Source organism: Numida meleagris, chromosome 10 (genome assembly GCF_002078875.1).
Source record: "Numida meleagris isolate 19003 breed g44 Domestic line chromosome 10, NumMel1.0, whole genome shotgun sequence".
Taxonomy (NCBI): Eukaryota; Metazoa; Chordata; class Aves; order Galliformes; family Numididae; genus Numida; species Numida meleagris.
Window position 1 is genome coordinate 2,058,649 of NC_034418.1, and position 25,960 is coordinate 2,084,608.

Sequence of the window (25,960 nt, forward strand, 5' to 3'; positions counted from 1 at the left end):
CCATTTGGTAACCGTTATTTTCTATTGGGTACCATTGCCCTTACACTCCTTAGCACACTGCAAACTGCCCCAGCTCAGAGTTCTGAAGAGGGACATTTTTTATCAATTTAATAGTTAAAGACAAATGAAGTCGTGTGATTGTAAAAGCTGTTCTGAGTTAGCTGGGCATTTATATGCGAAGATAAGAGTAATGACCCGTGTCCATAAATTATAAGAAATTTGTGCTATTTGTGATTTGTGCTTCTGCACTGTTGACTACAAAATTTAAAACAATTCTTCTTATTTTTATTGCTGATAAGGGATAAGTGAAGGCATCAGAGATGAACGTGGGACATCCTTTAAACCGCCAGAGTTCATTTATCACCGCGTTCATTTCTCAGTCCATCAGACAATAAAACCAGATGCATCTAGAACCTCAGGCAGCATCACCAAAATGCCTTACAAAAAAATAAATCCCACTTTCCTTTTGCAGCTGAACTTCTACTAAAAATATTCCTCAGAGTCACTCCCAAAGGGATGGATACTCAGAAGTACTTGCATGTTAGTGCCAACTCATCTGACACAAATTCCTTTAAACCCACCTAAAAACGACTCATTCTTTGTTCTGCAGAACAAAGACGCCGGGCTGTTAAAGCAGGTTTCCTGGGAAACAGACGTGATGGCAGAAATACTTCCAAGCCTTCCCTACACTGCAGAGTTATTTAAAGTAACACTAAATTATGGATGTTGTCATTAAGAACTGATGAGGTTTCATCTTCTAAAGCAAGGGAAGAGGGATCCGTTTTGACTCGGTGTCACTTTTCAACCAGAGCTCTAACATCAGAAACGTAAGGGTTGGGCTTTACTTGGTGACTCTGGCTCCTTTCCCTCCTGCTTGTACTGCAGCACCAAAGAGCATCTGTGTGACTGCCATTCCAGGGAGAGCTGTGTGACCCCACAGGTGAGGATCTGAATTCAGACGTGCATGTCTGCAGCTAAAGAACAAATGATCTTGGGTTTTCTGCTTTTGTTGGTTTCCTCTTCTTCCCCTCCAGTCGTAGCTTTACCCCAGTCACTATGCTTTGAGCATCACCTACTAACAATCTGTCCCACCTGAGAACTGACACACCGTAAGTGAATTCTTTTAATTGCCCACTACCAGCTTGGCCCTTCAGGAAAAGAAAATTGGGAATACCAGAACTTGCCTTGCTTTTCTTATGCTTTTCTTTCCAAGTTAATTTTTTTTTTTTTTTTTTTTTTTTTTCCATCTCATACTTGTATTTTGGCTTTCTCTGCAGCTGGCAATCCCTGTCTGAAGAGGCAAACCCCACAGCTAAGGAGATCTGGGGAAGGGGGAAAATATCATCTGGCAGCAAGTCAGAGCTTATTGAGTTCGCAAGCAAGGAAAAGATTAAGAAAGCTGTGTCAAGAACAGCAGCTAGGAGCATACTAGAAGAATCGTGTTTTAGGTCAGCTTCTTAAGCAGAATTGGAGCAGCAAATGCAAACAAGGCAACGTGGGTAGTGCACAGAGGGCTGCAGAAACGCTCACATCTCTGTGTATCCACAGCCTGATGTCTCTTCCACAGCTTGTGCTGCTCCTGTCAATCCCATTTGCTTCTCCCTGCCTTGAATTTAGGTCTTTCCAAAAGATTCTTCAGAGCTGTGGCCTTTATTCTGAATATTATCCATTTGCGAAAACTGCAATTAGACTGCACTACCACCATGTTCTTATCTTTAAATTCATTTAGCCTAATGACGCTGCTTTTCAAAGGAGCCCTCCTTCATCTGCACTCAGCCAAGCATTCAGCTTCACTTGTGCAGGCATAGAAAGCTGCATTATTCATCACCCTCATCTGCATATGCACATTCCTCAGCAGAAGGCTGGGCAGACATTTTGTCAGCACTCCAAACGCCTTGGCCACTAGATGCAGCGCGGAACCACGCGGGAGCCTGGGCTTGAAGAACAGCACTTAGCTGCTGAGCGCCGAGCCAGGCGTTCCCCCCTCTTCCCAAGAAGCACCTTGATATTAATCCTGCTTCTCCCATACAGGAACAAGGCTGCGCCGGAGGACAAGGCAGAGCAGAAAGCACTAAGGGCAAGTCCTGCGCTAGTTTCTTCGAAACACGAGCTCTGCCTGTTAATTGGTCTTATTTCCATGAATAACGTGGTGGTATTTCGCTCTGCCCAAATTAGCTTGCCCAAAGCTTGAGAACTGGCTTGCAGGCAGGCTGGCCCCCCGCTGCGCTTGGATCTGTGCCTTTTCAGTTGATTCTTCATCTCCAGAGGACATCAATTAAACCTCTACTATATTCTACAGGCTGTGTCTGTTTGTGTCACACACACAAAAAACTTATTTGACTGGAACAAGGCTTTAGAAGAACAACCTGCTGCGGGGAGGCTACATAACAGGCTTTTAACACAGTAGATGCACTTCAAACCTCTCAGACCTTTGACTTCTCGAGGCTATGACTGGAATACATCAAGGATTTTAAATGCTCTTGAAATGACACACCGATACCATGAGAGCTTTGAAAGGGAGAGAGGAGTATTACTGAGTGATGGCGTGCACTGAGTCTTTAAACTCATTCATGGAAACTACGAGGCTTTTCTTCCCTCCCACCAATTTGGCGCTTGGCATCTCACGTATTAGTACCCATTTCGATACTGAAACATCAGAAAAGGGGCTTTGGCTTTGCAGAGCGGGTTGTTATATTGCTTCTCCTAGCAGTCAATATCCCTGCTTACAAAGGAAAACCCCACACCAATAACTCACACAAAAATTAAAGGTGCTAGAAGCTATTAGAATAGCTGCCAAGGCCTCAGACTCACATCCTAAAATAATAGGACGGCTGTTATGAGTTTAAGATTAATTCAGCCTGCATTATTCAACATTTCTAATATTGGAATGGCAGACAGCCTTCTGAGAAGTCACAGTAAAGTGTCAGTAAAATACATTCTGGGAAAGATAGATAGCTTCTATAAAGAGATATATAATAACTGGGATTAACCTATATTTAAAAGAACAGTAATCAGAAAGGGACATTTCATTAACAACTTTAATTATTTCCAAATCCCTATACAGGTCGTAGCCCATTAACACCAAGGGCTTTTATTTTATTTTAATGCAGTTTGCAGCTCTGTAAGTCACCCCAACAAAGAAGAACTTTTGAAAAAAAGAGGAAGGGTGGGGGGAAGATGGCTATAAAAAACCTGGGCCTGTCTCCTGGCCTGAAAGCACAGCAACACGCTTCCCCTTATTATTCCTCTCCTCTCAAGGTGACAGATTTCACGGAGCACCGTGCTGGGGCTGTGATCCAACCTCATGCTCCAGGGATCCCAGCTGATGCCTGACGGCCCTGGCTCCAAGTGGTGGAATTCCCACAGCTCTGCACAGAGCCAGGCCTTCTGCTTGCAGTGCTGCAGCACTTTCTTGAAGAAAAAGTGTAAAGTCTGCAACTGTAACATAGCATAAGGAATGTTTTAAGCTGCTAGTCTATACCTCTTCATATCAAACAGGGTCTGTCTTGCTCAAAGGATCTGGTCACTACTGGATTAACCTTGAACTGCTAGATGCCAGAGGTCTTAGAGGGTCAAAGCTTCCAGCTGCACTCTGCAGGAGATCAAGGTAAAAGGAAAGCATGCTCCCTCTGGTTCTGAATATTCTGAATATTTGCCAAGAAACCCAATAGAGTTCCACACCCTTCTACGGAAAGCCCTCAGCCCTGGCTAGGAGACAGCAATAATGGAAAGACATTGTAAGACCTGTGTCTGAGCACAGCTACACCTGAGAAACTGTCTGGTTTCATTAGTGCTGCAAAGCCTTCCTGAAGGAGAAGTTCACCCTGATGTGTTTTCTGTCTCTGGCTGTATTGATCTGATATGCATTAGTGTGACCAAGCTTCCACCTTGCACATAAAACATTGCTTCAGCAATAGCAGCATTGTTGCCTGTGCCAAGCAGTCAATAAGAACAAAGGTCTGATACTCCAGCAGACAATGTACTCTACTAGTTGCAGCCATTTTGAAATTAAAAAGATTTTTGATATTGCTTATTTTCAACAGAAACGAAATACAGAATAACCCGGAGAGGGTTTCAGCAGTGTTGGAGTGACAGCTGCATGCAGTGCATGGCTAGGCACAGTGTTTAGAAAGACAGTTACCTCATTTTCCTGGGTGAAATCGAGAGCATCTTCCCCAGATGCAAGCAGAGTATGAAGAATCCTTTGTTTCACCTGCTCCCACTCAACCAGCATTGATTCTCGGTGGTACTCCTCTGCCATAGCAAAAGTCTGTTGGATAATATGTAACATTAGGATACAGAAAATGCTTCTCTGGCATATCTGTCATTGCTGGTGTGATGCTAGTGAGCAGCCTCAGGTATACTTTATAATATAAAACCATTTTCTATTTTCATGATGGAATGTAGGTCTTCTCTTTCTCTATAATCATTTCAGCAGGGTTTTAAATACGCTTCAGTAATAGCAGAGCAATAATACATAATTAAAATGATTTAACAATGCAGAAGTACTATTCCTTATAATTAAGAAAACAAAAATACAAACCAGAGACTCAGCTCTAAAACTGACACCCCAAGAGTACACGTAGGGAAACAACGTAACCCAAGTGCTAGGAACGCAGGGACACTTCTAAGCAGCAGCCTCAAGACAAACAACAGGACGTATTTCTCCACACTGTGTAATTCAGAAGGGAAAAATCACTGTCCCAAATATGACATACCAAAAGCCTAAAGAGATTCAGGAACTCAGTCAGATGAATTTTGCATCAGACAGCTTCCAGCTCAGAATATCCTCAAAACAATGATTTGTTCAGAGGACAGGAGATAAAGCGGGGAAAGCCCACCCTATATCGTTTTCCCATCTAGATGGCTTAGGCATCGGTCCCTTTTGGGGGCAGAAAACCGGACTCTGTAGAACCCTTCTCTGAGCCTAAGAAACTAAATTCCTCAAGATCTACTTCTCCTTTTTGGGTGTTTTTTTTTTTTTTTTTTGCTTGTTTTCTTAAAAAAAAAAAAAGGCACTTGCTTTCAACTTACCCTTTTCCTAGACTCTTCGATGGCTGACAGCAATGCATTGTCCTTCTCATTCTTCAGGAATCCCTGAAAAAAAAGGAGATGCAGAGCATCAGTCAGAAAGCAGCTTTGTGCTAACATCAGATCTGCACTGCACCACTCAGCTCACCCAGCTCCGAGAAGTGCCAGCCAGTCCACTCCTGAGAAGTTTAAAGGTCACTTTACTTCACCAGAGATACAGCAAGATGGCCATAGAGAGCAATGGGAAAATGAAAATGCATTAATCCTGTTTTAATATGCATTAAATCCTAGAGAAATGTCCTGCTTCCATTCTCTTTTATCTCTGTGTCCCAGCAAGCGCCTCCTCTTGCTCTCCATTTGAGGGAGCTGGAATGAAAGCTAGGTAGGAGTGATAAGCCAAGATAAGACTGCTGGACTTGAGTAGGGTAAAAAGAAAGAAGACTCTGACTCGGCAGATTCAGGCAGGAGCGGAGCTCTGTGAGGCCCAACAGGAACTGCGAAAAAGCTTTCAAAATAATCACTTGAAAAAGGATGGAAATAACTAAACAGCTGGAGAGCACACAGGAGAAGTTTATGGCATCATCTCTTTCCTTACATACAGCTGGAGTGGTTAAAAACTGGTTACACTTTTAATTTACCAGTACATCTCAAAGCAGGTCAGGCATACGTGAACAGATTGGCTCCAGTGAGCTGTAGTTTCTTATCCTCTATCTTGCTTTTGTGACCCATGGTGGCAAGCACAAGATACCCTGGGTTTAGAGCACAGAGCTGTGGGGTAAGCTGCAGGAACACGCAGCCAGCAAACGGGAAATGTTCATTACACCCTGACTTGAATAGCTTTATTTTCCATTTTCACCATTCTATCACCAATTAAACAAACCCAGATGATTTGCACTCCCAGACTTCAGTTTAAACATTATCTGAAACAGAAAACAACTTTTCTCCCCCTCTGAAGTAACCAGCTGTAACATCACTAACTCCACCAAGTCCTAATATCTTAACAGTCTGTATGCCCGCTGCAGAGATCTAAGGAGAGACCACTGACAACAGAACTGAGCAGGAATCCAACGCGCTGCGCTTTGTGCTTTTACGCCGGAGATACACAGCGCAGCCTGCTGCCACGGGGGCTGGCGCCTTTGGGAAAATCTATTTATGGTGGGTCTTGAGAACAGCCCTGCGGCTGCACTAGACACAACCACAGATCACTGCTTACTTCAGTCTGAGAGGTGAGGACGGTTTGAAATTTCTCAGAAACAAAGAAAATTGGCAGGAAACTCAGCCAGTGCACGCGTGCTGTCTGCTTGCACTACCCAGCACCCATCAGCAAAAGAAGGGGCACATGCCCTTGCCCTCTGAGATCCACAGAACAAGTCGTGCCTGGGCACGGGATGTTTGACCCCTCCAGCTGGAAGCAGGAACACCGCTCCTGTCTGTACTGCAGGTAAAGAACTGCAACTCCCGGAGACAGACCAGGGATGCGGTTCCCCTAGAAGCAGCCCTGGAATGCCTTGAATTATACATGGAAGAAGGGGCTCCTTGAACACAGCCTGTTCCTCACTTTTTCCACCACATCCCACTTCTATTTTACAATGATGCCCGCAGAGAAATCACGGTCCCAGCCCGGAAAGGGGAAGCTAAATGCAGATCCCTGCACATGCCTGAGCACCAAGCACTGCAGCAGCTGTGTCCGAGCAGGGCCAGCAGCTGAGCTGCAGGTGAGGAGGGGAGGGATGGGACTTGCCTTCCTTTTCTTTGGTCACACAGGTGGGAAGTGTCTGGGAGGGACAGGAGTTTGGGTATTTCTTGTTTGTTTTTTTCCTGCCCAATCCCCAAACTGGAGACCTGCGAGCTCCCAGATTTCACCAGGTCCATTTATGGGATTTTATTATGCTGAATACCAGTCAGGCAATGAGCATGGTCCTCCGCAATCTCAAAAACCACACTGAGCAAACGAAGATCTTCACATATCTCAAATGTTACCCGCAATGCCTCACAAACAGAAGGCATGCTCCAAAAGGCTGCCCTATGCCTGGTACCACACATGACCATAGGATCAGGCTGCTACACCTCAGAATGGGAACTTTCCACAGCTGGCACAGGGGTTTCTGGCAGTGCTTCAGCTTAGGCCAAACAACAGCTCTCACAGTGTCAATCCAGGTGTTAGCAGCCATCATTTCACACTCGAAAGTAAGTGTCCAGCTGCTGAACCAGTATTGATTCCTCGGGCTTCCCGCATTGCCACCTAGCGGTGTGTTGTGCTTCCATCACTGGACATTTAGGCTTCCCTTCTACGTACAGATGCATATATGTCCATCTGCTTTGAGGAAAAGTAGAGCTCCCTGGAACAAGGCTGGCAGGAACATGAAAGAACCGTGCTTCACATTCTGGCCCCCAGAATCCCAGGCCATAGAACATCATTAAGGGTTTGCAGATCCACAGAGAGCACCGGGCTGTACTTGCCGAGCACACCTGCCCTACAAGCTCCCTGCAGCCCCAGAGGCAGGGGGTGACCTTGCCACCAACTCGCAGGCTGCAGCAAGAAGGGAGTGGCACACAGCACAGGGGGTCCGAGGCAGCGCACAGCCTGCACCGCAGGGGCTGCCCCTCCAGGGAGGTGCTGGTGACTGCACAAGGAGCACTGACACACTGCTTCGTATCTGGTACCCAAAGACAGAAGCAGAACTGATACTGTTAGGAGCCAAAAGCCATTTCACAGCAGCAGATGGCAAGGACAGGGATAGCCAACAGCAGCACCGCTCAAACCTCCTGGGTGAAATCCTCACCTTGTGGCTCTCGCACACAGGTTCTGTCACAGCAGATGAAAACAAAACTGTATCTTAATTCCCTGAGGCAGGTTTATACAGAAAGCTCAGGGAGCCCTAATGTCACACCGCCATCCTGCTCCAAGCAGCAAGTGGCTGCCTGGCACTGAATTTTCCTCTGCATTCCTGCAGTACACCCACATGCTCTCCCTGTACCTAGCTGGGAAGGGAAGCAGCACATCTCTCTTCCATCACAGGCTCTGCAACAATCACTGCTGTTTCCTAAGCTGAATTTGTACAGTATCTGCTGGGAAGATGTTTGCAAAACAGCAACACGGATGCGGAAATACACCCACTCTCCCACCTCCAGCTTCCCACTTCCCAGCTAGTCCCTGGCCTTCACCATCCTTCCCTAGCACATTACAGTTCCTCTTGGATCTCTCCTATCCCATGGATTCCAGCCCTGTCTTCTCACCACCTCCCTCCCTGCTGAAGCCCAGCCTTGTTGAGCCCTGCCATGCCAAACCCCAGCCTCATTCTGCTACACGCTCACTCCTACCTCCCAGCACCCAGGGTGCCTCGCTCCACGCTCCTTCCTCCCACAGCCCTTCCTCCCACCTACTGCATCCTATTTATCTCCAGCTGTGGCTGCCCTTCAGTATTCAGAAGAGAGGACCACCTACTGCTGGGCTCCAGGAGCTGTGACTGCAGAGGTGATGGAGGTGCACGCAGAGGACTCCGCACGCAGCTCCCCATGGTCCCTGGCCAGCCCAGCGCAATTGCAGGGAGAATGTGGCAGTGGGGGAGGTACAAAGCATCAGCAGGTGCTTTGTACAGCAGAAAGGGCCATGGCAGCGACTGCATACAACATGCATTTTCAGATTTTCATCTATAAGGTTTTCTTACCTTCAGCTTCATTTGAAAAATCTACTTGGCTAAGGAGGATGTGGTGAGGATGAAGGCAAAGCACCACAGCCATACTGCCTGGGAGACAACACTGCCTGAAGGCAGCATTCTCCAACGCGCAAAACAGTTTCCAAGACTTATCCAAGAGGATGAGCTCAGGGGTTACCCCAGGGGAGGCAGCACCATGCCCCACTCTGCTGTTATTTGTCACCTCAGGCAGCAGATACCCAATGTGCCAGGAACCAGCACCTGCTTCGCCCCAGCCCAAATTCCACAGGAAAATGTTTCAGTAACTAATTCATTATCAGTACAAAAGGGCATGCACACACTGATGGGCTCTTTTTGACAGGAGATTGTAAGTCTCTCCCATTTACTGCAGTAAATGAGGTTAGTAAACTCTCTTCTGGCTGATAGAAGTCTCTTAATTACTTCCATCAGCCAGGCCATACTTTTAACACTTGATCTTAGTATTCAAGCTGTCAAGAGAAGGCAAATGTTGCCAAATAGCGTGCTGAAGCCATGGATGTTGACAGGGATGCTTACTTTTCCACTGGCAGGGGAAGAAAGGAGAAAATGAAATTAACGATCTGGGGCCATTTCAAGTCAATTGCTCTTTGATGAAAACATTTTAAATCCTGGATTTCCAGTAGGTCCAGTGAATCCTTCAAAGGATCAGCAAGGATGACAATTACACCATTAACAAAAGTCATTCTTGAGTAGTGGGAACAGCAGCTCCAGATGAAGCATCTGATTTAATTATCTCTACCAGCAGTGTTGTTTGTTGTTTTTTTTTTTTAAGGAAGGGCTGAGAATGTCACAGCTGTGTACAAATCAATGCCTTCAATCCAGACAGCATAACAAATTGACACCTTGAAGAGGTGGGATGGAGCCTGAGGAAGGAATCCCCTTGTTCAACAGCATGATCTCACCCCAGCAGTAGGGGGAAACGTGCCTTTCCCATCTAATGTAGGAAGTGTGAATGGTAAAGCTCACGTTTGACCTCTCCACAAGCACTCAGTTCCAGGGTCTAGCTACAGGAGAGTCCTCCCAGCCCAATGAAGCTGAGCCTGTCAGCCTACAACAACTATTTCTCAAGTTCCTAACTTAGTTTCCTAAAAAAAACTCTTCTAGACGTTTTCTACAAAATTAATTCACTGCTGACTAAATAGGAGAAAAAAAAACAGGGAAAACCAGAAGGGCTTCTAGTTTGCTAAAAGCCAGGTGTTGCATCAGAGAGTTCCAAAGGAACCCTCGCGCTGGAGGGGAAGCTAGGCGAAGTGCTAGCTAGCAGCCAGCCGCTGAGCCTGGGGAGGGCTCTGTGCTCTGCCACCTGCCTTCCGAGCGGCCTCGAACCCCGTCCACACACTGCGTGTGCGCCGTGCTCACAGCCAGCGCTCCCATTCAGCTCACATGGAAGCACAGGCAGGAGAGCTCTTCCTTCCCCTGCAAGCAGACAGCATTTCAATGGCAGTAAGTCATGAAAATACACAAACCTGGCCCAAGTTCTGCTCCACTAGCACTGGTTGCAAAGATCACTGCAATTCTAAAGCAGCTGACTTTCTGCTCCAGCAAGACCATATTTTGCAAAGCCGCAGCACACCCAGCAGGAGCAGTGATGCAGCCCTTCCTCCTGCAGCAGCGAGTCGGTGTGTGCACCATTGCAGAGGATGCAACGCGCTCACAGGAGCAGCACCTTGCAGCAGGAGAAGGCGCACCACCAGCTGCCTGCAAAGCTTCCTTGCTGCCTTCCTGTGCACGAAGAAAACCCACGGCAGCAATCCTGGCATGGGGACAAGCCCCCACCATTGGCATGGCAGCAATGTGACCCTCGGAACTGAATGGTGCCTTTAATCTGCATTGTGTGGTGAGCCTTCGGCAAATATGCATAAGCAAAGCGCTTGCTGCCCTAGGCTAATACTGGCAATGCCAGCATCTCCTACGTTTTTGTGTTATTTTTGTAGTTTAGACTGATCAGCAAAACTCAAGCAGTTTTCACAGTAATCTTCAGACCATAGCCAGGAACGCTGGACTTTGTCGCACTGGATAAATATCATTATTCCTTCTGGCCAAGTGAAGGCAGCGCAGCTCCAGCAGGAGCAGAGCACAGGATGTGCACTCTTCAACTCTCACTGCGACCATTTCCACCAGGGAAAGTGCTCTTAGAGGGCAGAACCACACACAGCACTTAGCTCCTGCTGCAGCCAGGAGGGGCCAAACACAGCAGAGAAGTCTGCAAGAATTAGAAATCCCAGCGCAATGATACGACTGCGTGAAGTGGCACACCTGCTTCCATCCAACAACAAAATATATATATATATGATACGGTGGTTGATAAACACCCAGCACATCAATTCCTGATGTATCTAATTATTACGATGTTTGTAAATGTTTATTCCACATGTTCTCTCTATCCCCTCCATCACACTCAGATGCTGCCACAGTTGCACACAGCATTCTTTCCTTCCCAGGCTCTGGAGGCCCCTGCCGCGTCACGCTGAGATGCACAGGGGAATGCTGGTACAACTGGTTTTAATGGGGACTTTCCAAAGTCATCAATGCTTTAATGGCAAAACACCTAACACTTTTTTTCTCACGTAAAATTTTAGAACAAAGGAGCTCAGCGTGAGGTTCTCCTCTACATACAATTATTATCCTTCACCGCACGGAGCAGCTGAGGCAGTAATTGCCAACGTAGCACAAGAACAGCGGGAGGAACCATGCTGGCTTCCTGGTGCCCTCTGCTCCTGCCCAGGCACGGGGTTGCTGTGTCCCCGGGACGCCCTGGGGAGCTGCGAGCCCACCAGCAGTGTGCCTGGCACCGGTGCTTTGCCATCAGGGCCAGGAGCGTGGGGCTGCGTCAGCGTGGGAGCTGAGCTCCTCCAGCAGGTTCCCAAACGCGCAGTGAGTCGCTCTGGGATGCAGAGGGGCAGCCACAGCCCACCACCAGCAGCTGTGGTTCTCCTTGCGCGGTAAGCGCGCACCCTGATTAAAAAGTGCAAACAGATTGCAATGCTTTTCTGCGATCTTCCCCAAACCAGGACCATGAAAGTCACAGACCAAACAGAACGTATTTCCTGAACTCTATCTGAAGTGAAGGATGGATCTCAGGCCCTTCGGACTTGACTCAGTATAACCTTACATTAAAATATTTACAGCGTGCCAACAAAGAGAATTTCTGACCATCCGCTGGACCACGTTACTGCGCCTGCCCCTCCGGCATCAGGCTTCTAAAGGAAACATACAGATCTCAGTCACTGCACAGCCACAGCCAAGCCTGCCGCGCAGCACCTCTTGGCGAGAACCTCCCTGCATCAAGCAGAGCAACGCTTTGCATCAAGCCATCAAAACTAATTTCACTGATGACGCCATTTTCTCATTTCATTCGCTGCCATTTTAGCGCGGAGGTCGCTCCGTGCACTCAGGCAGCAGGGCCCAGTGACACCTGGGTGTCCCCCAGTGCAGCCCCACGTCCCAGGGCCTGGCAGTGCACCCTGAGAGGGAGCAGAGGGAGCAGCCTGTGAGGCTGTGGGAGAGACACAGAGTGGGGCATGTCCCGGGGACCGCCAGCAAGAAGGACAAGCTGTGAAACGGCTGCTTGCCATTAACAGCCGACCTCCTCCCTGAGCCCACCTATCCAAACTTTAGTGCAAACCGTCATCCTGCCCCATCTCTGTTAGCGCTTTCTCCTTTTGCTCACCTGATTTGGGGCACGCAACCTCACTGTGCTGAGAAACAGGAGACATCAGGCTTTTTGGAGAGAGAAACAAAGTACATTATTATTATTTGTGCATCTCTTCTTTCACAATCTCAGACGTGTAAAAGAAGTCATGCACCTTCTAGCTGGCGTAAAACTCTCTGAAGAAACAGGAGGTGCCTCCCAGCGCTGCGGGAAGACAGAGCCACGCAGAAGCACCAGCCCGTCCTGTGAGCCCACAGCAGGCTGAACCTCCTGGAAAAACACATGTGGGGAAGGAAAGCCTTCTGAAGTTTAAAAAAAAAAAAAAAGCCCAAGTCAGCCCTTCCTTCTGAAGGATTTTACATCATTAAAATAATAATTTCTAAAGCTACATCCGGAATATGCCAGTTACAATCATCCCATTTCCATTTCCTGGACACCCTCGCGCTCAGAGAGCAGAGCATTCACAGCAGTCCTCTGCTGCAACACCCGACCTGTGACGCCGAGCGACCTTTCCTTTTCTCAGCATCTCCCCATTGTGCTACAAACCTGCGCTTCCAACTTCCCACTGCCGAGGGGGCACCGCAGACAAAAGGTCCCCCCCCACCGTGCTGTGCCCACCCGCGGTGCCCGGGGGGAACGAGGCGCTGGCCCCAGGTGCTGCCCACAGAGAGCAGGAATCCCAATACCACAGACCTGCAGCCGGGTATTCACTGCCAGGGCTCGCGTTCCATACGCTCATTTACAGAGCTCGGATGAACTCTGTCTCCCGCTCACTTCAGACAAAGGAAAATAATTTGCACCAGCACCAATGGCAGGGTACTGAGCTGCCTCCCACACGGGGACGGCTCCCTCCAGCTCCCCACACATTTGCAGTCTTTTGCTCGAGGAACCCACGCGTTGCTGAGCTGCTGCCGTGGCAGGACCCCTTACAGCGCCGGCAGCCTCCTTTACAGGAGGCAACTCGTGGGTACGCTGTGCAGCAATCCTGTTTCGAACAGCTCGGGCACAGCTAACAATAGGAGAGCACAGGTGGCACACGGGTGGTGTGGCAGGGAGCCCCAGCACTGTGCTGCAGGGCCTGTGCTGCTCCCCATTGGGAGGAAAAAGTGACCCACACCATGGCCCTGTCCTCAGGCGGCGCTGGGCAGGCAGAGCCGCTGTGTGCCGTGGACCCCCACCCTGCCATACCCACTCACTCCCTGCTTTTCCCTCCACCGGGATGCTCCTGGCTTTCCCTTCCCTATCACACCCTATTCACTTGGAAGAAGTGGGGTCTGGGCTGCAGGCTTGGGTTGACTTATTATTAACACACTTTGTCTCATCCAAGAAGCTGGCAAAAAAAAAAAAAAAAAAAGCAAACCTTGATATCTTTGTTGGCTTTGGATGAGCGTAAATATTTTCCAGCAGGGACTATTCTTCTTTTTCATTTTCATCCTACATTCTATATCCTCACTGCTAAATACAATTAAGAAAGTTCAGGGTGCCTCCTAAATAAGCCCTAAGTGCTCTGCAGGAGCAGAGCAGCGTACCAGCATCTCTGCGCCACAATGACAGCCAAGAAAATCACGTCTCAAAGCAGCATCCTTATTTTTGTTCAAAACGCTCCCGTAGACGTTTCACAGCCTGGAGAAGAGAGCACGGGAACAAGGACGCTCAGAAAGTTACGCTGCCGTATTTCTCCTCCTGCTGAGAGCAGCGATGTCAGAGGGTCTCTGCAGCACAGCCCGGCGCCGGGCTGCCCCACCCAGCAGCTGCTCGGAGCAGGGGCAAGGCGCAGCCCGCAGCTGCTCTCTGTGCAGAACACGGGGTCTCCCCCGAGCCACCCACCTGTTCTCTTCCATCGCCCACCTCCCAGTTCAAACAGCCCACAGCAGCAGCACAAAGAGAAAGCAGAATGACAGACACCTGGAGGAAAAGGCTCGCTCCTACCCCAGCAAGCTTTTTACCTTTGTCGTATCTATTTTGAAACGCGCCCGTTCCTACCTGCAGATCTCAGTGCCGAGCAGCTACAAACCTGTCAGTGCCGGCTGCCCGCGCTCACACTGCTGTCTCTCTGCGTTAACGCTCGAGTTTTTCACATCTTTAAAATAAAAAGAAAACCTGCCGGTCCTGCCAGGGCCGAGACAGCCGGGAGTCCCGCACTGCCATGGGAGCGCGGCTGCTCCCCGCGGCTCCGCGCCGCAGCGCATCTCTGCTTCCTCCAGTGGTGCTCGATTCAAATGCCGGGAAGCACCAGCCTGAAACCAGTAACTGCTGGGAGTAACAGTCATAGGTTACAGAAGGATATTTTATTGTTAGCGGGCTGTACCATGTAGCCATCGGGAGGGGGTGATGCAGACACAACGTGATTTTTTCCCCCCAGCCACCGCAATTACTCCGATGTGAATTTTTGATGACTTCCGACATATTGCATGGTTAATCATCGCTTCAGCTGTCATGTTTGGTTAACGTGCAGAATGCATTTGCTGCATTGTGATGCAGCAGCGCGGCCACGGCTCGTGGTGCCGGGTGTGAAGCTATTCCCTTTGCTGAGCTGCATGAATTTGCACGTACCGTGAGGGGCTGAAATAAACGGCGGTTTGATTTTGTAGAGCAAAAGAAAGCTTCTGCCATTTTAGACCTGCAGCAGTCGAGCAACTTGTAGAGGCTGAGCGTTCTGCTGCATATTAATTGGTGCCGGTGCTCTTTGCAGAGAGCTGTGATTCCCTTTGTTTCGCTGTGTTTGGTTATCCAGTGGTTAAAAGCTGTAGGTGCTGTTTACCTTACACGTTGATCTTTTTGGTAGCTTTGCCCGTGGCACTGAATTGTGAGCACACGCACCTCGGCCACCGCCGGCACGGCCACGCAGCCCTCTGACTGCTGCGTGCTCAGCAGAACTGCACCCTCCTTCACCACGACACAGAAGGCACGCTCACGGTAAATCATCGTACACGAAGAGTAAAAATGCGCTGCTTAAAAATAAAGAGGATTTATTTGCCGAGCACCACTTCTTCCCATGCGCTTTAAGCATCAAATGAAAAGCATAAGGTTACGCAAAATGCTAACGTGTGCTTTCCATTGTCACCAATAGAAAAACAATACCGCAAGCGACCGTGCAATTACAAGCAGGGATGTAAAACAGCAGAGATGAAGCCATGCTAAGAGCCAGTCACCCGATGATTAAAGTCAGGCCAGTGTATTCCAGCAGTCAGGTGATGGTGCCATCATTACAGTGCAGAAAGCCAGAGAAAAATCGAGAAACTGACCACCCCCATCTTAAAGGAAAAAAATTACAAGCACCAAAGAAATCAGGAATGCATTTGCTAATGCGCAGAACGCGCTGCCATGGGGAAGGGTTGCGCAGAACAGGGGCTGAGTGCCCTCAGAGCATTACCTCCACGGTGCCAGCCCCGAGAACACGCACGCACCAGTGTCCCGCTTGGGGATGGCTGTGTTGGTGCCTAACGAAGCACGGCGAGTGCCCTGCTGCACGCACCGTACATCAGCGCTGCCGCCGCTGCTGGATCACCGCGGTACCCAAGCAATTCATTACTTCCATTCCTGTTTTAATTCCAACAACACCGCGGGGGTACAGGCTGCACACACAGCGCCAGTAAAAATGGCGCAGAATACTTCATATAGAGAAGAAACGGGCTCTGAATTCACATCGTGCTTTCTGTTCTGGGAGCAATTCCGCTTCCCAGCAGCTGGCTTTTAGGAGGTGCTCTGTGAAGGGGTTTACCTACACCAAGGCTCCACTGGGCACCTTCCACAGCGCCAACACAGCACCCTGGGGCTTTGGAACCAGCAGGCCTGATCCTCAGGATGATCCTCCCAGACCACTGCAAGGAGCAAGCTCTCCTTGCTCTGATCCAGTAAGCGCTGGACAGAATCCCTCAATTGTTGTACTGGGAGGCTCCAGAGTGGTAAAAACAGGTCCAAACCCACTGATGTTCTTAAAGGAAAACCACTGATTAGTACTAGCTACGCCCCAGAGTGCAAGAGAAGTCCATTTTGGGAGAGGACGGGTGTTTGTGCAGGAATCATCTGAGTCGGGCACTCCCCCAGCACTGTGAGCATCCACGCTGGCACTGCCCCACGCACCGCACCAGCTTTGGGCAGCTTCCCACCCACGTACATCCCATCCGCAAAACGCTCCAGCAGCACACAGCCACCAGCACAGGAGATGCACGGAGCTTTTGCTCCCTAGCCGAACTTTCAAACAGGTAAAGGGCATTACCTGGAGAGACAGGTGGCTCTAAAGACAGGCTGCAGCCCTGCTTGGGGCTTTCTGGAGCACCACGGATCTAGAGCTGCCAGCAGTTGCTTTAAAGATGCTATTTTATGAACGGATGTTCTCTGTTTTTTTCCAGCCACGTACTGCAGGAGCTGCTCCCCGCTGCAAAACTACGCATTACAGATCAGCACAGTTTACATTTTTGTTCTACACTTTGCATTTTCAGCTCAGTGTTCCAGGGAAAGCTTTCCCGTGTGGCTTGGTGCACACTGCCTTCCCTTACCCAGTGGTTTCTTAAAGCTACAGCTTTTAGAGATGAGAACAGAAATGATTCACCCAAATGGCCGTTAGCATGACTGACAGGGAGCAGTAAGCACGCCAAGATGTGGAACTGCCCCTATTTCACTGCCACCAATGCAGCAGAGCGCTCAGCCTGCACACACGTCCATCACATCTGCACTCAAATGTGACTTCGGGAGGAAAAGAGAGAAAACTACTGCTCAGGGTTAGCAGGCCACAGCCGAGGAAAGCCATAAAGGTTTTAATTCTGAGTAGGAGGTGTAAAATCCCAAAGTCAAAGGTGGAGCAAGAATCATGCAGAAGCCATGTGAACTGCTTTAATGCTTTTAGGTTGTGATGCTTGCACTGGAATTGCCTGGACAACCCACACCTCTAACGGCGAGGTTTTAGGTAGCAGCAGTTCACAGCATCAGTTGATCAGCCACAAAAAGTATGTTGAGTACGGCAATTTGTGCTGTTCTCAAAACCAGCTGACTGCAACTCGAAAGGCAAGAGGTGCCCTGAGAGGCAAGCAGAGCTCTCAGTCCCTGCCAGCACGCGGATGTCCTGTGCCCAGAGCGCTGCCCCTCTGCGTGCCCAGCTATGGAGCTCCTTCCCTCCTCGCTGCCACCGGCCCTCTGGGGTGAGGGAGAGTTCTCCACCATTGCTGCAGAACCAAAGATCACAGAAAACCCTGAGTTGGAAGGGACACATAAGGGTCATCAAGTCCAACTCCGTGCTATCACCCCTACCTGAAAGCTAAGAAAAACCCTTAAAACAGCCAGTATGCAGTCTCTCTTTTCATCATTCAGGTGAAAAGTGCTGAGAGGATGAACACAAAAAGCACTGTTGGGTCTGATCCTGTATCAGTTCCTTCCTAAAGTCCTGCAGCTGTGACGCCCACCGTCACTGACCAGCGTTAGCCAGCAAACACCAACAGAGATATTGCTGGCAGCAAGTTAAGCAGCGGCAAGCAGCTCCTTCCCAAAAGTCTTTTCTTTGCTGCTTCATCCGGCGCTGCAGTGGCAGCAAATAGTGCACTGTCATAGCGGGGCCGGCGGGCGCCTCGCAGCACCCCTCCCTCTCTGCGGGAGGCTGCCGGGGCTGCCTGGCACTGACCCGTCCCTGGGCAGGAGGCTGCAGCGCTGCCGGATCCGCGCTTGTCCTCTCCTCCAGAGGGAGGCAGAAAGGAGACAGAGGTGTAGGAGTCCAACTTGGGCTAGCTGGGAGCGAAGGCGAATGTCTCCTTTCACAGCAGTGCTGCTGTATACTGCCATTCAAACAGCGCAAGAATTCAGCTGGGCTGAGCATGCCATAATGCTACTGGCCAATGCGTAGGAAGTTTGGGTTTTGTGGCAAAGGGCTCGCTTGTATGGACTGGGAGTGCAAGTTATTTAAAGCCAAAGCCAAAATGAGAACTGGGAAGCAACCGGCCTCCAGCAATACCTGGAGCCCTCAGAGAGAGCCTTCCTTCTGCAGGGGAAAGTCCTCAAACTCCACCAGACCGGAGTGAAAGCCTTATCACAGAAGCCTTATCGCTATACGCAGCCCAAAGGAGACTCAAGTTCCAGCACAGCTTTCTAGGGCTCAGCATGCCCCAAACAAAGCAATATATCAGTGTCCAGAGAGGGGAAACGCCTGCCAGCACCTACAGAGCGGCCCTGCTTTTGTGACCAGGTCTGGCGGAGAGAACACAAATCCAGGAAAATCCAGAGTCCCCAGGCATGGGGCAGGTGTGGCAGAGCAGACTGCCACGTACCCCGCAGCGCTGCCTGCCATCCATGCCTCGCGTCCCTGTGAGCAGTGTCAGTTATCGGGATGAATAGGGGACTTGCTCTCCATTCAGCAGTCTGACAGCGTGACACCGAGCCAACTCACGGCCATATTTATCCGAGAGGCAAGAGCAGGAACCAGCTTTAATAAGAGCCTTTTTAACAAAGAACCGAGAGTGTTACCCATGCTCTCTCCATCAAGTGCTAATTGAGATGGAAGCGTTTAAACAAAGCGCAACAAGTGTCCATTTACCCAAAGCCATTGTTAAATATCTACTGGGAGATTATTTCCAAAGTTAAAATGTGCCATGAATATTCAAACCGCCCTCCTTCTTCAGCATTAAAAAGAATAATCACCTTAAAGAAAAAACAACTGGAAGCCAAACAGCTATTTTGCAGCAGAATTGAAGGAGTGTTTTAAACATGTCGGTGCTAATGTACAAGGACTGGGCGAAAGGAGAGATGGCTGAGCAGTGAGCTCTGCGTGGAAAGTCTCTCATACAGCATTAGTGCAGGCTGCAAGCGTGTAGTTACACAGAGAACGTGTTCATTTTTAATTCAGAAAGCTAACTTCTTTTTTCTGTGCAGGCCCCGAATGTCAGTGTCTCCTGTAGATGACTGCAAGCCATTACCTCGGCATCACGGCAGGGAAAACCCTTGCATCCCCATGGCCTATCCAACCAGAGCCATGTGGTCACCGATATTCACACCTTCATTTCTGTGCTCATCTTTCGAGCTACTGAACTTCTTACAGCCTTTCCATCCAAAGCTGAACGCCCACATTTTTTGCACCCTCACACAGGGACGAGTTAACCTAACACCAGCCAGAGGCCCAAGCCACGCGAACAACCGTTAAACACCGAGTCCACAGAATCACAGAACCCATCTTTCACCTCTTCCGACCGATGCCTCTGCGATGCCCGTAACCCATGGGGAGAGCTGATTTAAGAGCACCCTTTGACACAGCCCAGCAATGAATTATTAACTCCAGCGGAAGCCGCAGAGCATCAGCTCAGAGCAATCATGAGCCTTCTCCAATGATGAACCAGAATGCAATTATCAGTGCTCCTGCTCCTCACAAAATGCCTCTGAATTCTCCATCACACAAAGCCCGGAAGGCACCACGCACACATCCACGCTCATACGTGGGAACAGCAACAATTCTGCGCTTTTACATTTGTTTCTTCAGAGCTACGTTATCAATTGTGAATGGTCTACAAGAGCCCTGTCCCCGCACTGTAGCGATTATACATTCCAGTATCACGGCAAAAGGTGCCAGGAGGGAAAAGGCAGCAGAGAGGGTTTAGCAAGTTGTCTAACACGCAGGGTGTGCGTGGATGTTTGCTCAGGATGGGATACTGCACAGCTCCACACGTAGTGGAGAGGCAGGGTGAAGACAGCATTTTTGATTTTCAGTAGCGAGGCAGCTAAATATGTACTTCTCCTTTAATTACAGCTGTCAGCTCTGAAGAAAGCAGCACTGGAACTACTGGCCTGCAAGGGCAGCGAAACACCCACGTGCATGAGGGCTGAAACCAACCACGGCAGCACACGCCTGCTTTGTCTAACTAGCCATGTTTTTCTCATAGCACAAGCACAACTGCTATCAGTATTGGCATCTCAGTGGGCTTAATTAGAAGTCAGGCTGACTCTATTCAGGCCTTTCTGCTGCGCTCATTGCATTAATATCCAAGTGCCTTCCAGTCCTGCAGTACGCGACATGACTAACATCTGTCACACGTTGTTTGTTCTCTTCTCTGTTTCCTGGGGGAGTGGAAATGGCGTACACAGGGGTGGTGGAACAGCTAACAACTGGGAAGGGAGATCCCCAGCCTTGGCTCAGCCTCCTCATAATGAGCTTGTGCTGGCCAGGCCTGCTTGGTTCATGTTTTAAGATGATCATCATTACCATAATGATTAAGCTGTACATATTAAGCGGTAGCTTAGCACCAGCTTTTCTCCCAAGTAGCATTTCTACGCAGGATTGACAGAATTGGAAAACAAATGAAAACCTGCCCTTGGCAGAGCAAATCAAATTGTTTGGAAGGCTTTATCACTTGGAGGGCACATTCATTTATTCGCCCAGCACTCCCTGTCTTGTCACCTCATCTTAGAGAACACTGAGGATACATATTTCTGCAGAGGAACTAGAGTCCACTCCAGAGTTTAACAGGAGTGGAAGATGAAGGGATGAACAGCTTAACTTGCCTCTAGAACTCCTCCAAAACACGCCACACATCTTACAGCTAAGAAGCTTCAATCTGGAATCTTACAACTAGGAGACAGCAGCTAGTGATAATATTCCTTCTGCAATCACATGCCTTTCACCTTGCCCAGTGGTCCTCCATTTGCATGTCTCTTCCCTTTTTATGTTGGAAATGGGGAAGAGCTGCTCCCTGCTACACCCTTACCATCACCTTCTCTCTATTTATCCACCCAAACCCCACAAAACTGAAGGTGATAGAAGCCCACTGAAAACTGAGTTACAAACTCTCTGACTAGAAGAGAAGCAAGGACTGAGGATGAACAAGGGGAATGCATACTGCTTTCATTTAGCACAGTGTGTACGGCCATACAAAACAGGGATTAGTCTTTCACAAAAAAAAAAAAAAGGAACAAGGTTTTTGAGAGTACAGATCAGGAGGCTCTCAGGAAGGACAGATGCTGACTCAGAAAACCACTAAAAGGACAAAGTGACTTTCAGATCGAGGTCACCAGATCAAACATGAACTAGGTCAGCACAGCTGCAACAAAAGCATTGGAAGACTGACTACAGGTTTAAGCCAAAGCCTTGTTAAGTTTCCCTCAGCTCATGCGTGGCAGAAAGGAGCACAGAGCTTCCTTTCAGTGAGGGTCTCCCCAGAACAGCCCCAGAACAGCAGGTGCCCAGAAAGCAAGTGTTACTCACTGCAGGAGCAGAAGCCCGAGAACTGCACGGCCTCGTTTGCTGAAAATGGATAAATTATTTCTTTCAGTTGCAACTTGCTACCTTAGTGCGCTCATCGATCTGCTGCTGAACACATACTGTCAAACCTGGATACCAACTGGCATCTATAAACAAGCATAAAGATCACACTGCAGGTTTCAAGTGGATTATTTTGTTAATGCATTTTCACGTAAAACTTCATACAACTTACTCATGAAAAACACCCAGTAAATACCATGTATCCTTGCCCCCAACAGCTCAGAAAAGGCTCTGACCGTCATTAGAGACCTTGTCACACCTGGCCCACCACTGGACCACCTTGCAAACAGGACTAAAGAATACTTGATTTCATTTCTAAATTTGTTACTTAGTATTTGCTCCAAACAAGATCTTCCAGCTGCTGAAGCTTAATGCTACCCAGAACGCCAGTTCCCTGGGGTCCTCCATTACCAGCGAGGGCCTTTCTTGCGTGCACACGTGTTCTTCCTGCAGGTTCTCTTAGCTATCCAATTTGAGCTCCTTAGGTGTTAAGCATTCGAGGAATGCCATCCAACCCTGCCCCTTGCAGGCCTACTGGGATACCTATTAACTCACCCTCCCGTAGAGAAAGAGTTGATCATCTCCTGCAATTGCCAGTATCTAAAAAAGTGGAACAGGGCAATTTAAATTGGCATTACAGTTATTAAAGTCTATAAATAGTCACTGCCACAGTGTGAATTAAATCGCTATACACTAACGTCCTCTCTTTTCTACCCTTTAATACGAAACACTGATTAAGTCAGGTAAGCAGAGACTATGCCACGCGAGTCAATGGGAAGGGAACACAAGCGCTTCAGAACTGGGTTGCATGCCACACAAAGATGAGCCAAGAATCCAAAGTAGTTTATCAGGTTCTCTCTTTCACGTTCAGTAGGAAAAACAGAGATGAGACTCATTTCCACAGTACTTAATTTGTCCCCAAACACAACTTATTGAAGAGCCACCATAAAATCCTACAGATGAACCGCCGTAATGGACGTGAAACGCACAGGAAAAGAAAATCCAGAAGTCATTTTTCCAGCAGCTTCGTGGCTTTTAGAAAGCCAGCTGAGCAGGGAGGGTGCTGCCTTGCACAGCACCGCCAGATTTGGCAGAAAGAGGAAAACGGGGAAGGTCAGATGGGTGGGAGAAGAAACAGAGTCCAAAATCTTCCACTGCATAAAGACTAGTTTAACACAGATACCAGCCTAAGCTTCACTTGGGTAACGGCACCACTCACATCGGCATGCACGCCAGAGATGGAACAACTCTACCAGCTCCCAGAGGGAACTACTCATTTGCTTTGAGAAGGTAGAATCTAACAAGTAATAATCCTGCTTCAGAGAACCTTGTTATTTAACGGAAAGCTGAAGTTACAGGAAGGGGACAGCAGTGAGTCTTGGCTACAAGTCCGAGCGAGGAAGATTAAATAACACTCAGGACAGTAGCCAGTGGGCAAACTCTTGGCTCCTCACCCTTTGGGAAGTGGACCCTGCACATTTGGTTGAGCAGAAAGCTTTGTCAGCCTCCCTTAATTTCCAGTACACATTTCTAGCTCGGTTCAACTATTATTCATCATACAGGTTGGTACGGACAGCAACACTGCCTTACAGAACCAGAGTACTGAAACAATGGTGTTTCCCCCCAAAAGCATGTTATCGCCACGCACAGCCAGAGACATGCATGGAGTGAAGTAAGCTTAACCCTGTTACAAGAGTTTGTGCTTCTGTAAGAGGGACACTGAGAAAGCAGAACAACTTGAGATGCAACCTGAAGGAACACAGGGCACTTTTTCAGAGAGCAATTAGGAAACAAGGACATGGGGGCAACTGCTGGCTGACTGCGATGGAAATTGATAATAATTAGAAGTTTTCCATTCCCTCCTAACATATCAATACAAAAAAAGGTCACTGCAATCAGCAAAGCCACTTTGCACAAAGATTGCTCCTGCACAACAGCAACAGGCCTTCCATACCTCTAATCCTAATCACTGCAGCATTTTCTGCAAGCAAGAGAACTGCCCCATTGGTAGTACAGCCCTGAGACAAGCCAAAGCCATCAAGTGGAACACGTCCCAACAACCAGTATGGATGAGCACAGACCATCCACAGTGCTGCAAGGAAAAGACAGAGCCACATCCCACATCTGAGAAGAATCACAAGACGATAACAGTGATGTTCTTGTGGGCAATGCTACTAACCTGTAACAGAAAGCTTTCTCTAGAAAAAGACAATGGTTAGTTTCAAACCAATAAGTTAAGATGATCCGAGGGCTGAGGCACCTCTCCTACAAAGATAGGCTGAAGGAGCTGGGCTTGCTCAGCCTGGAAAAGAGAAAGCAGCAGGGAGACCTCATTACAGCCTTCCAATATTTCACGAGAGTTTACAAATATGAGGGAAATAAACTTTCCACACAGGTAGATAGTAGTAGGACACGGGGGAATGGTTTTAAACTAAAGGAAGGGAGATTTAGGTTGGATGTCAGGGGGAAGCTTTTCACTGCGAGGGTGGTGAGGTGCTGGCACAGGCTGCCCACAGAGGCTGGGAATACTCCGTCCCTGGAGGTGTTCAAGGCCAGGTTGGATGGGGCCCTGGGCAACTTGGTCTAGCACTACATCTAGCAGCTGGCAGCTCTGCCTGTGGCTGGAGGTTGGAACCTGATGATCCCTGAGGTCCGTTCCAACCCAAGCCATTCTATGATTCCATGATTAACAAGTCAATAATATGGCTCTGCACCCCCGAATCTCTGTCAACTGCTCAGCAACACTGGGCATCTTCAAAAATAAAAGCTGAAAAATTTCAAAGGCACAAACCTCAAAACATTAGGACACCTGCCTCCCTCCTTGTCTTCTCAGTGCCTCCATCTCCAGAGATTCATTGTAATGTGTAAAGGTTAACAAGTACAAAAACAAACAAGGAAACTCAAGACTTGCCCTTATTTTTTTTTTTTTTTAAATCCAAACCACATTAGTACTTTTGGATAGCCAAATTACATTATAAAAATGCAGGATTTCAACATTCTGGCACCAAGTCAACATTTTAATGGACGTTCAAACACTAAGGAAATGGTTGTGCATTAAGCCTACCAATAAGTCAACAATCAATACACCAGTATTACAGTAAAAAATACAATGCACTCTTTATAACTGCTTCTGGCCTCATCCTTCTTTGGGAAGCTCAGCTCCAAATAAAAAAAATAAGGAGTCCTCAAGTAAGAAAGGAAGTACACATTTCACTACTATCAAATATTTTTCTTGAAGTCCAGACCTAATTGGTCCTGTGGATTGTACAGATTTTTTCTTTTCATTTGTTTAATTGACAGGGTAGAAAAGTCAGGAATAAAAAGTACAGAAGTTCAGACACAAAATTAATCAAGCAAATCAATAGGTATGAGCACCAAAATAAAGAAGCCTCAAACAGCGAAGCCCCAAGCAACTGCTTCCAACTTTATCTCCAAAAAGCATCTAAATCAAAAGAAAACAAAAAAAGAATTGCATCAAAGCATACTAACATTTGGGGCTTAATCTAATTCATAGATTTTAATTGCCTGCACAGCATCAATCCTGTATGTCCCCTCTCAACATATTTCATCAGCTTGATCATATGAAGCCAAAGGCAAGCTCTGCAGAGTACAGGATTTGGACACCCTCTGGAAAGCATGAGCATCAGGCAGAATTGCTCTGCAATGGAACAAATGCTCTAAATTGAGTTAGCTCTGGCTTCCCTTTCTGAGCCAGGGTTGTAATGCTGAACCACTGCTCTATTTCTGAACTGCAGGAAGAACAGTGGTTTCTGGAGAGCTGGAGCAGCTGACTACGCCCAAAGAAAGGTTTGGGGTGAGTCTGTTTTTCAGGGAGAAATGGCGGCAGCCATTGATCCTACACTGTGAAATCCGTGAAAACAGGAGGACAAAAATTAAATTGATCATCTTTATCTCTACAGCCTAGTGAGCTCAGTACTGAAATGGAACTCATCGTGGAACGGTTAAGCCAGAGTAATAGCTTAGGTAAACAAGCTGGCTGAATTCTCCATTTTCTTCCCAGAGCCTGCAAACACACAGAGGGAAACAGAGAATGATTGTTTCAGAAATCCTCCCACAGATCCTCTACATCTATTTGCTAAAACTATCTTGTGTCCCTGGGGTTCCAGACAGAAACAAGTGCGAGGCAAGGCTGCGGATCAGAAAAGACTTCTTGCTGATGCTTGGAAGCCTGCACCTTGAGGATGAGCTCTGTGCAAGGACCCAATGCAGCAAGCCCAGGTGCCAAGGATCAGGGATACGCAGAGAGGCCCAGGCTGCACGATTCCAGCTCAGCATCAGGTTTTGCTGCTCCATCTCATGCACTCTGTGAACAAGCGCATCCTAAATAAC

The 25,960-nt window shown here is 48.3% G+C and overlaps 1 protein-coding gene across 6 annotated transcripts in view; it reads right to left on the reverse strand.

The window, feature by feature from the left end:
* NUP93 (nucleoporin 93) overlaps nucleotides 1-25,960 on the reverse strand; it is a 69,328-nt gene that overhangs the window by 21,057 nt on the left and 22,311 nt on the right. For all 6 annotated transcript variants that reach the window (XM_021409016.1, XM_021409014.1, XM_021409013.1 and 3 more), the window contains 2 exons: nucleotides 5,035-5,097; nucleotides 4,142-4,270 (listed from right to left, as the gene is read on the reverse strand). In XM_021409016.1, the coding sequence (XP_021264691.1) occupies nucleotides 4,142-4,270; nucleotides 5,035-5,097 (192 nt within the window). The remainder of the gene's footprint in view (nucleotides 1-4,141; nucleotides 4,271-5,034; nucleotides 5,098-25,960) is intronic.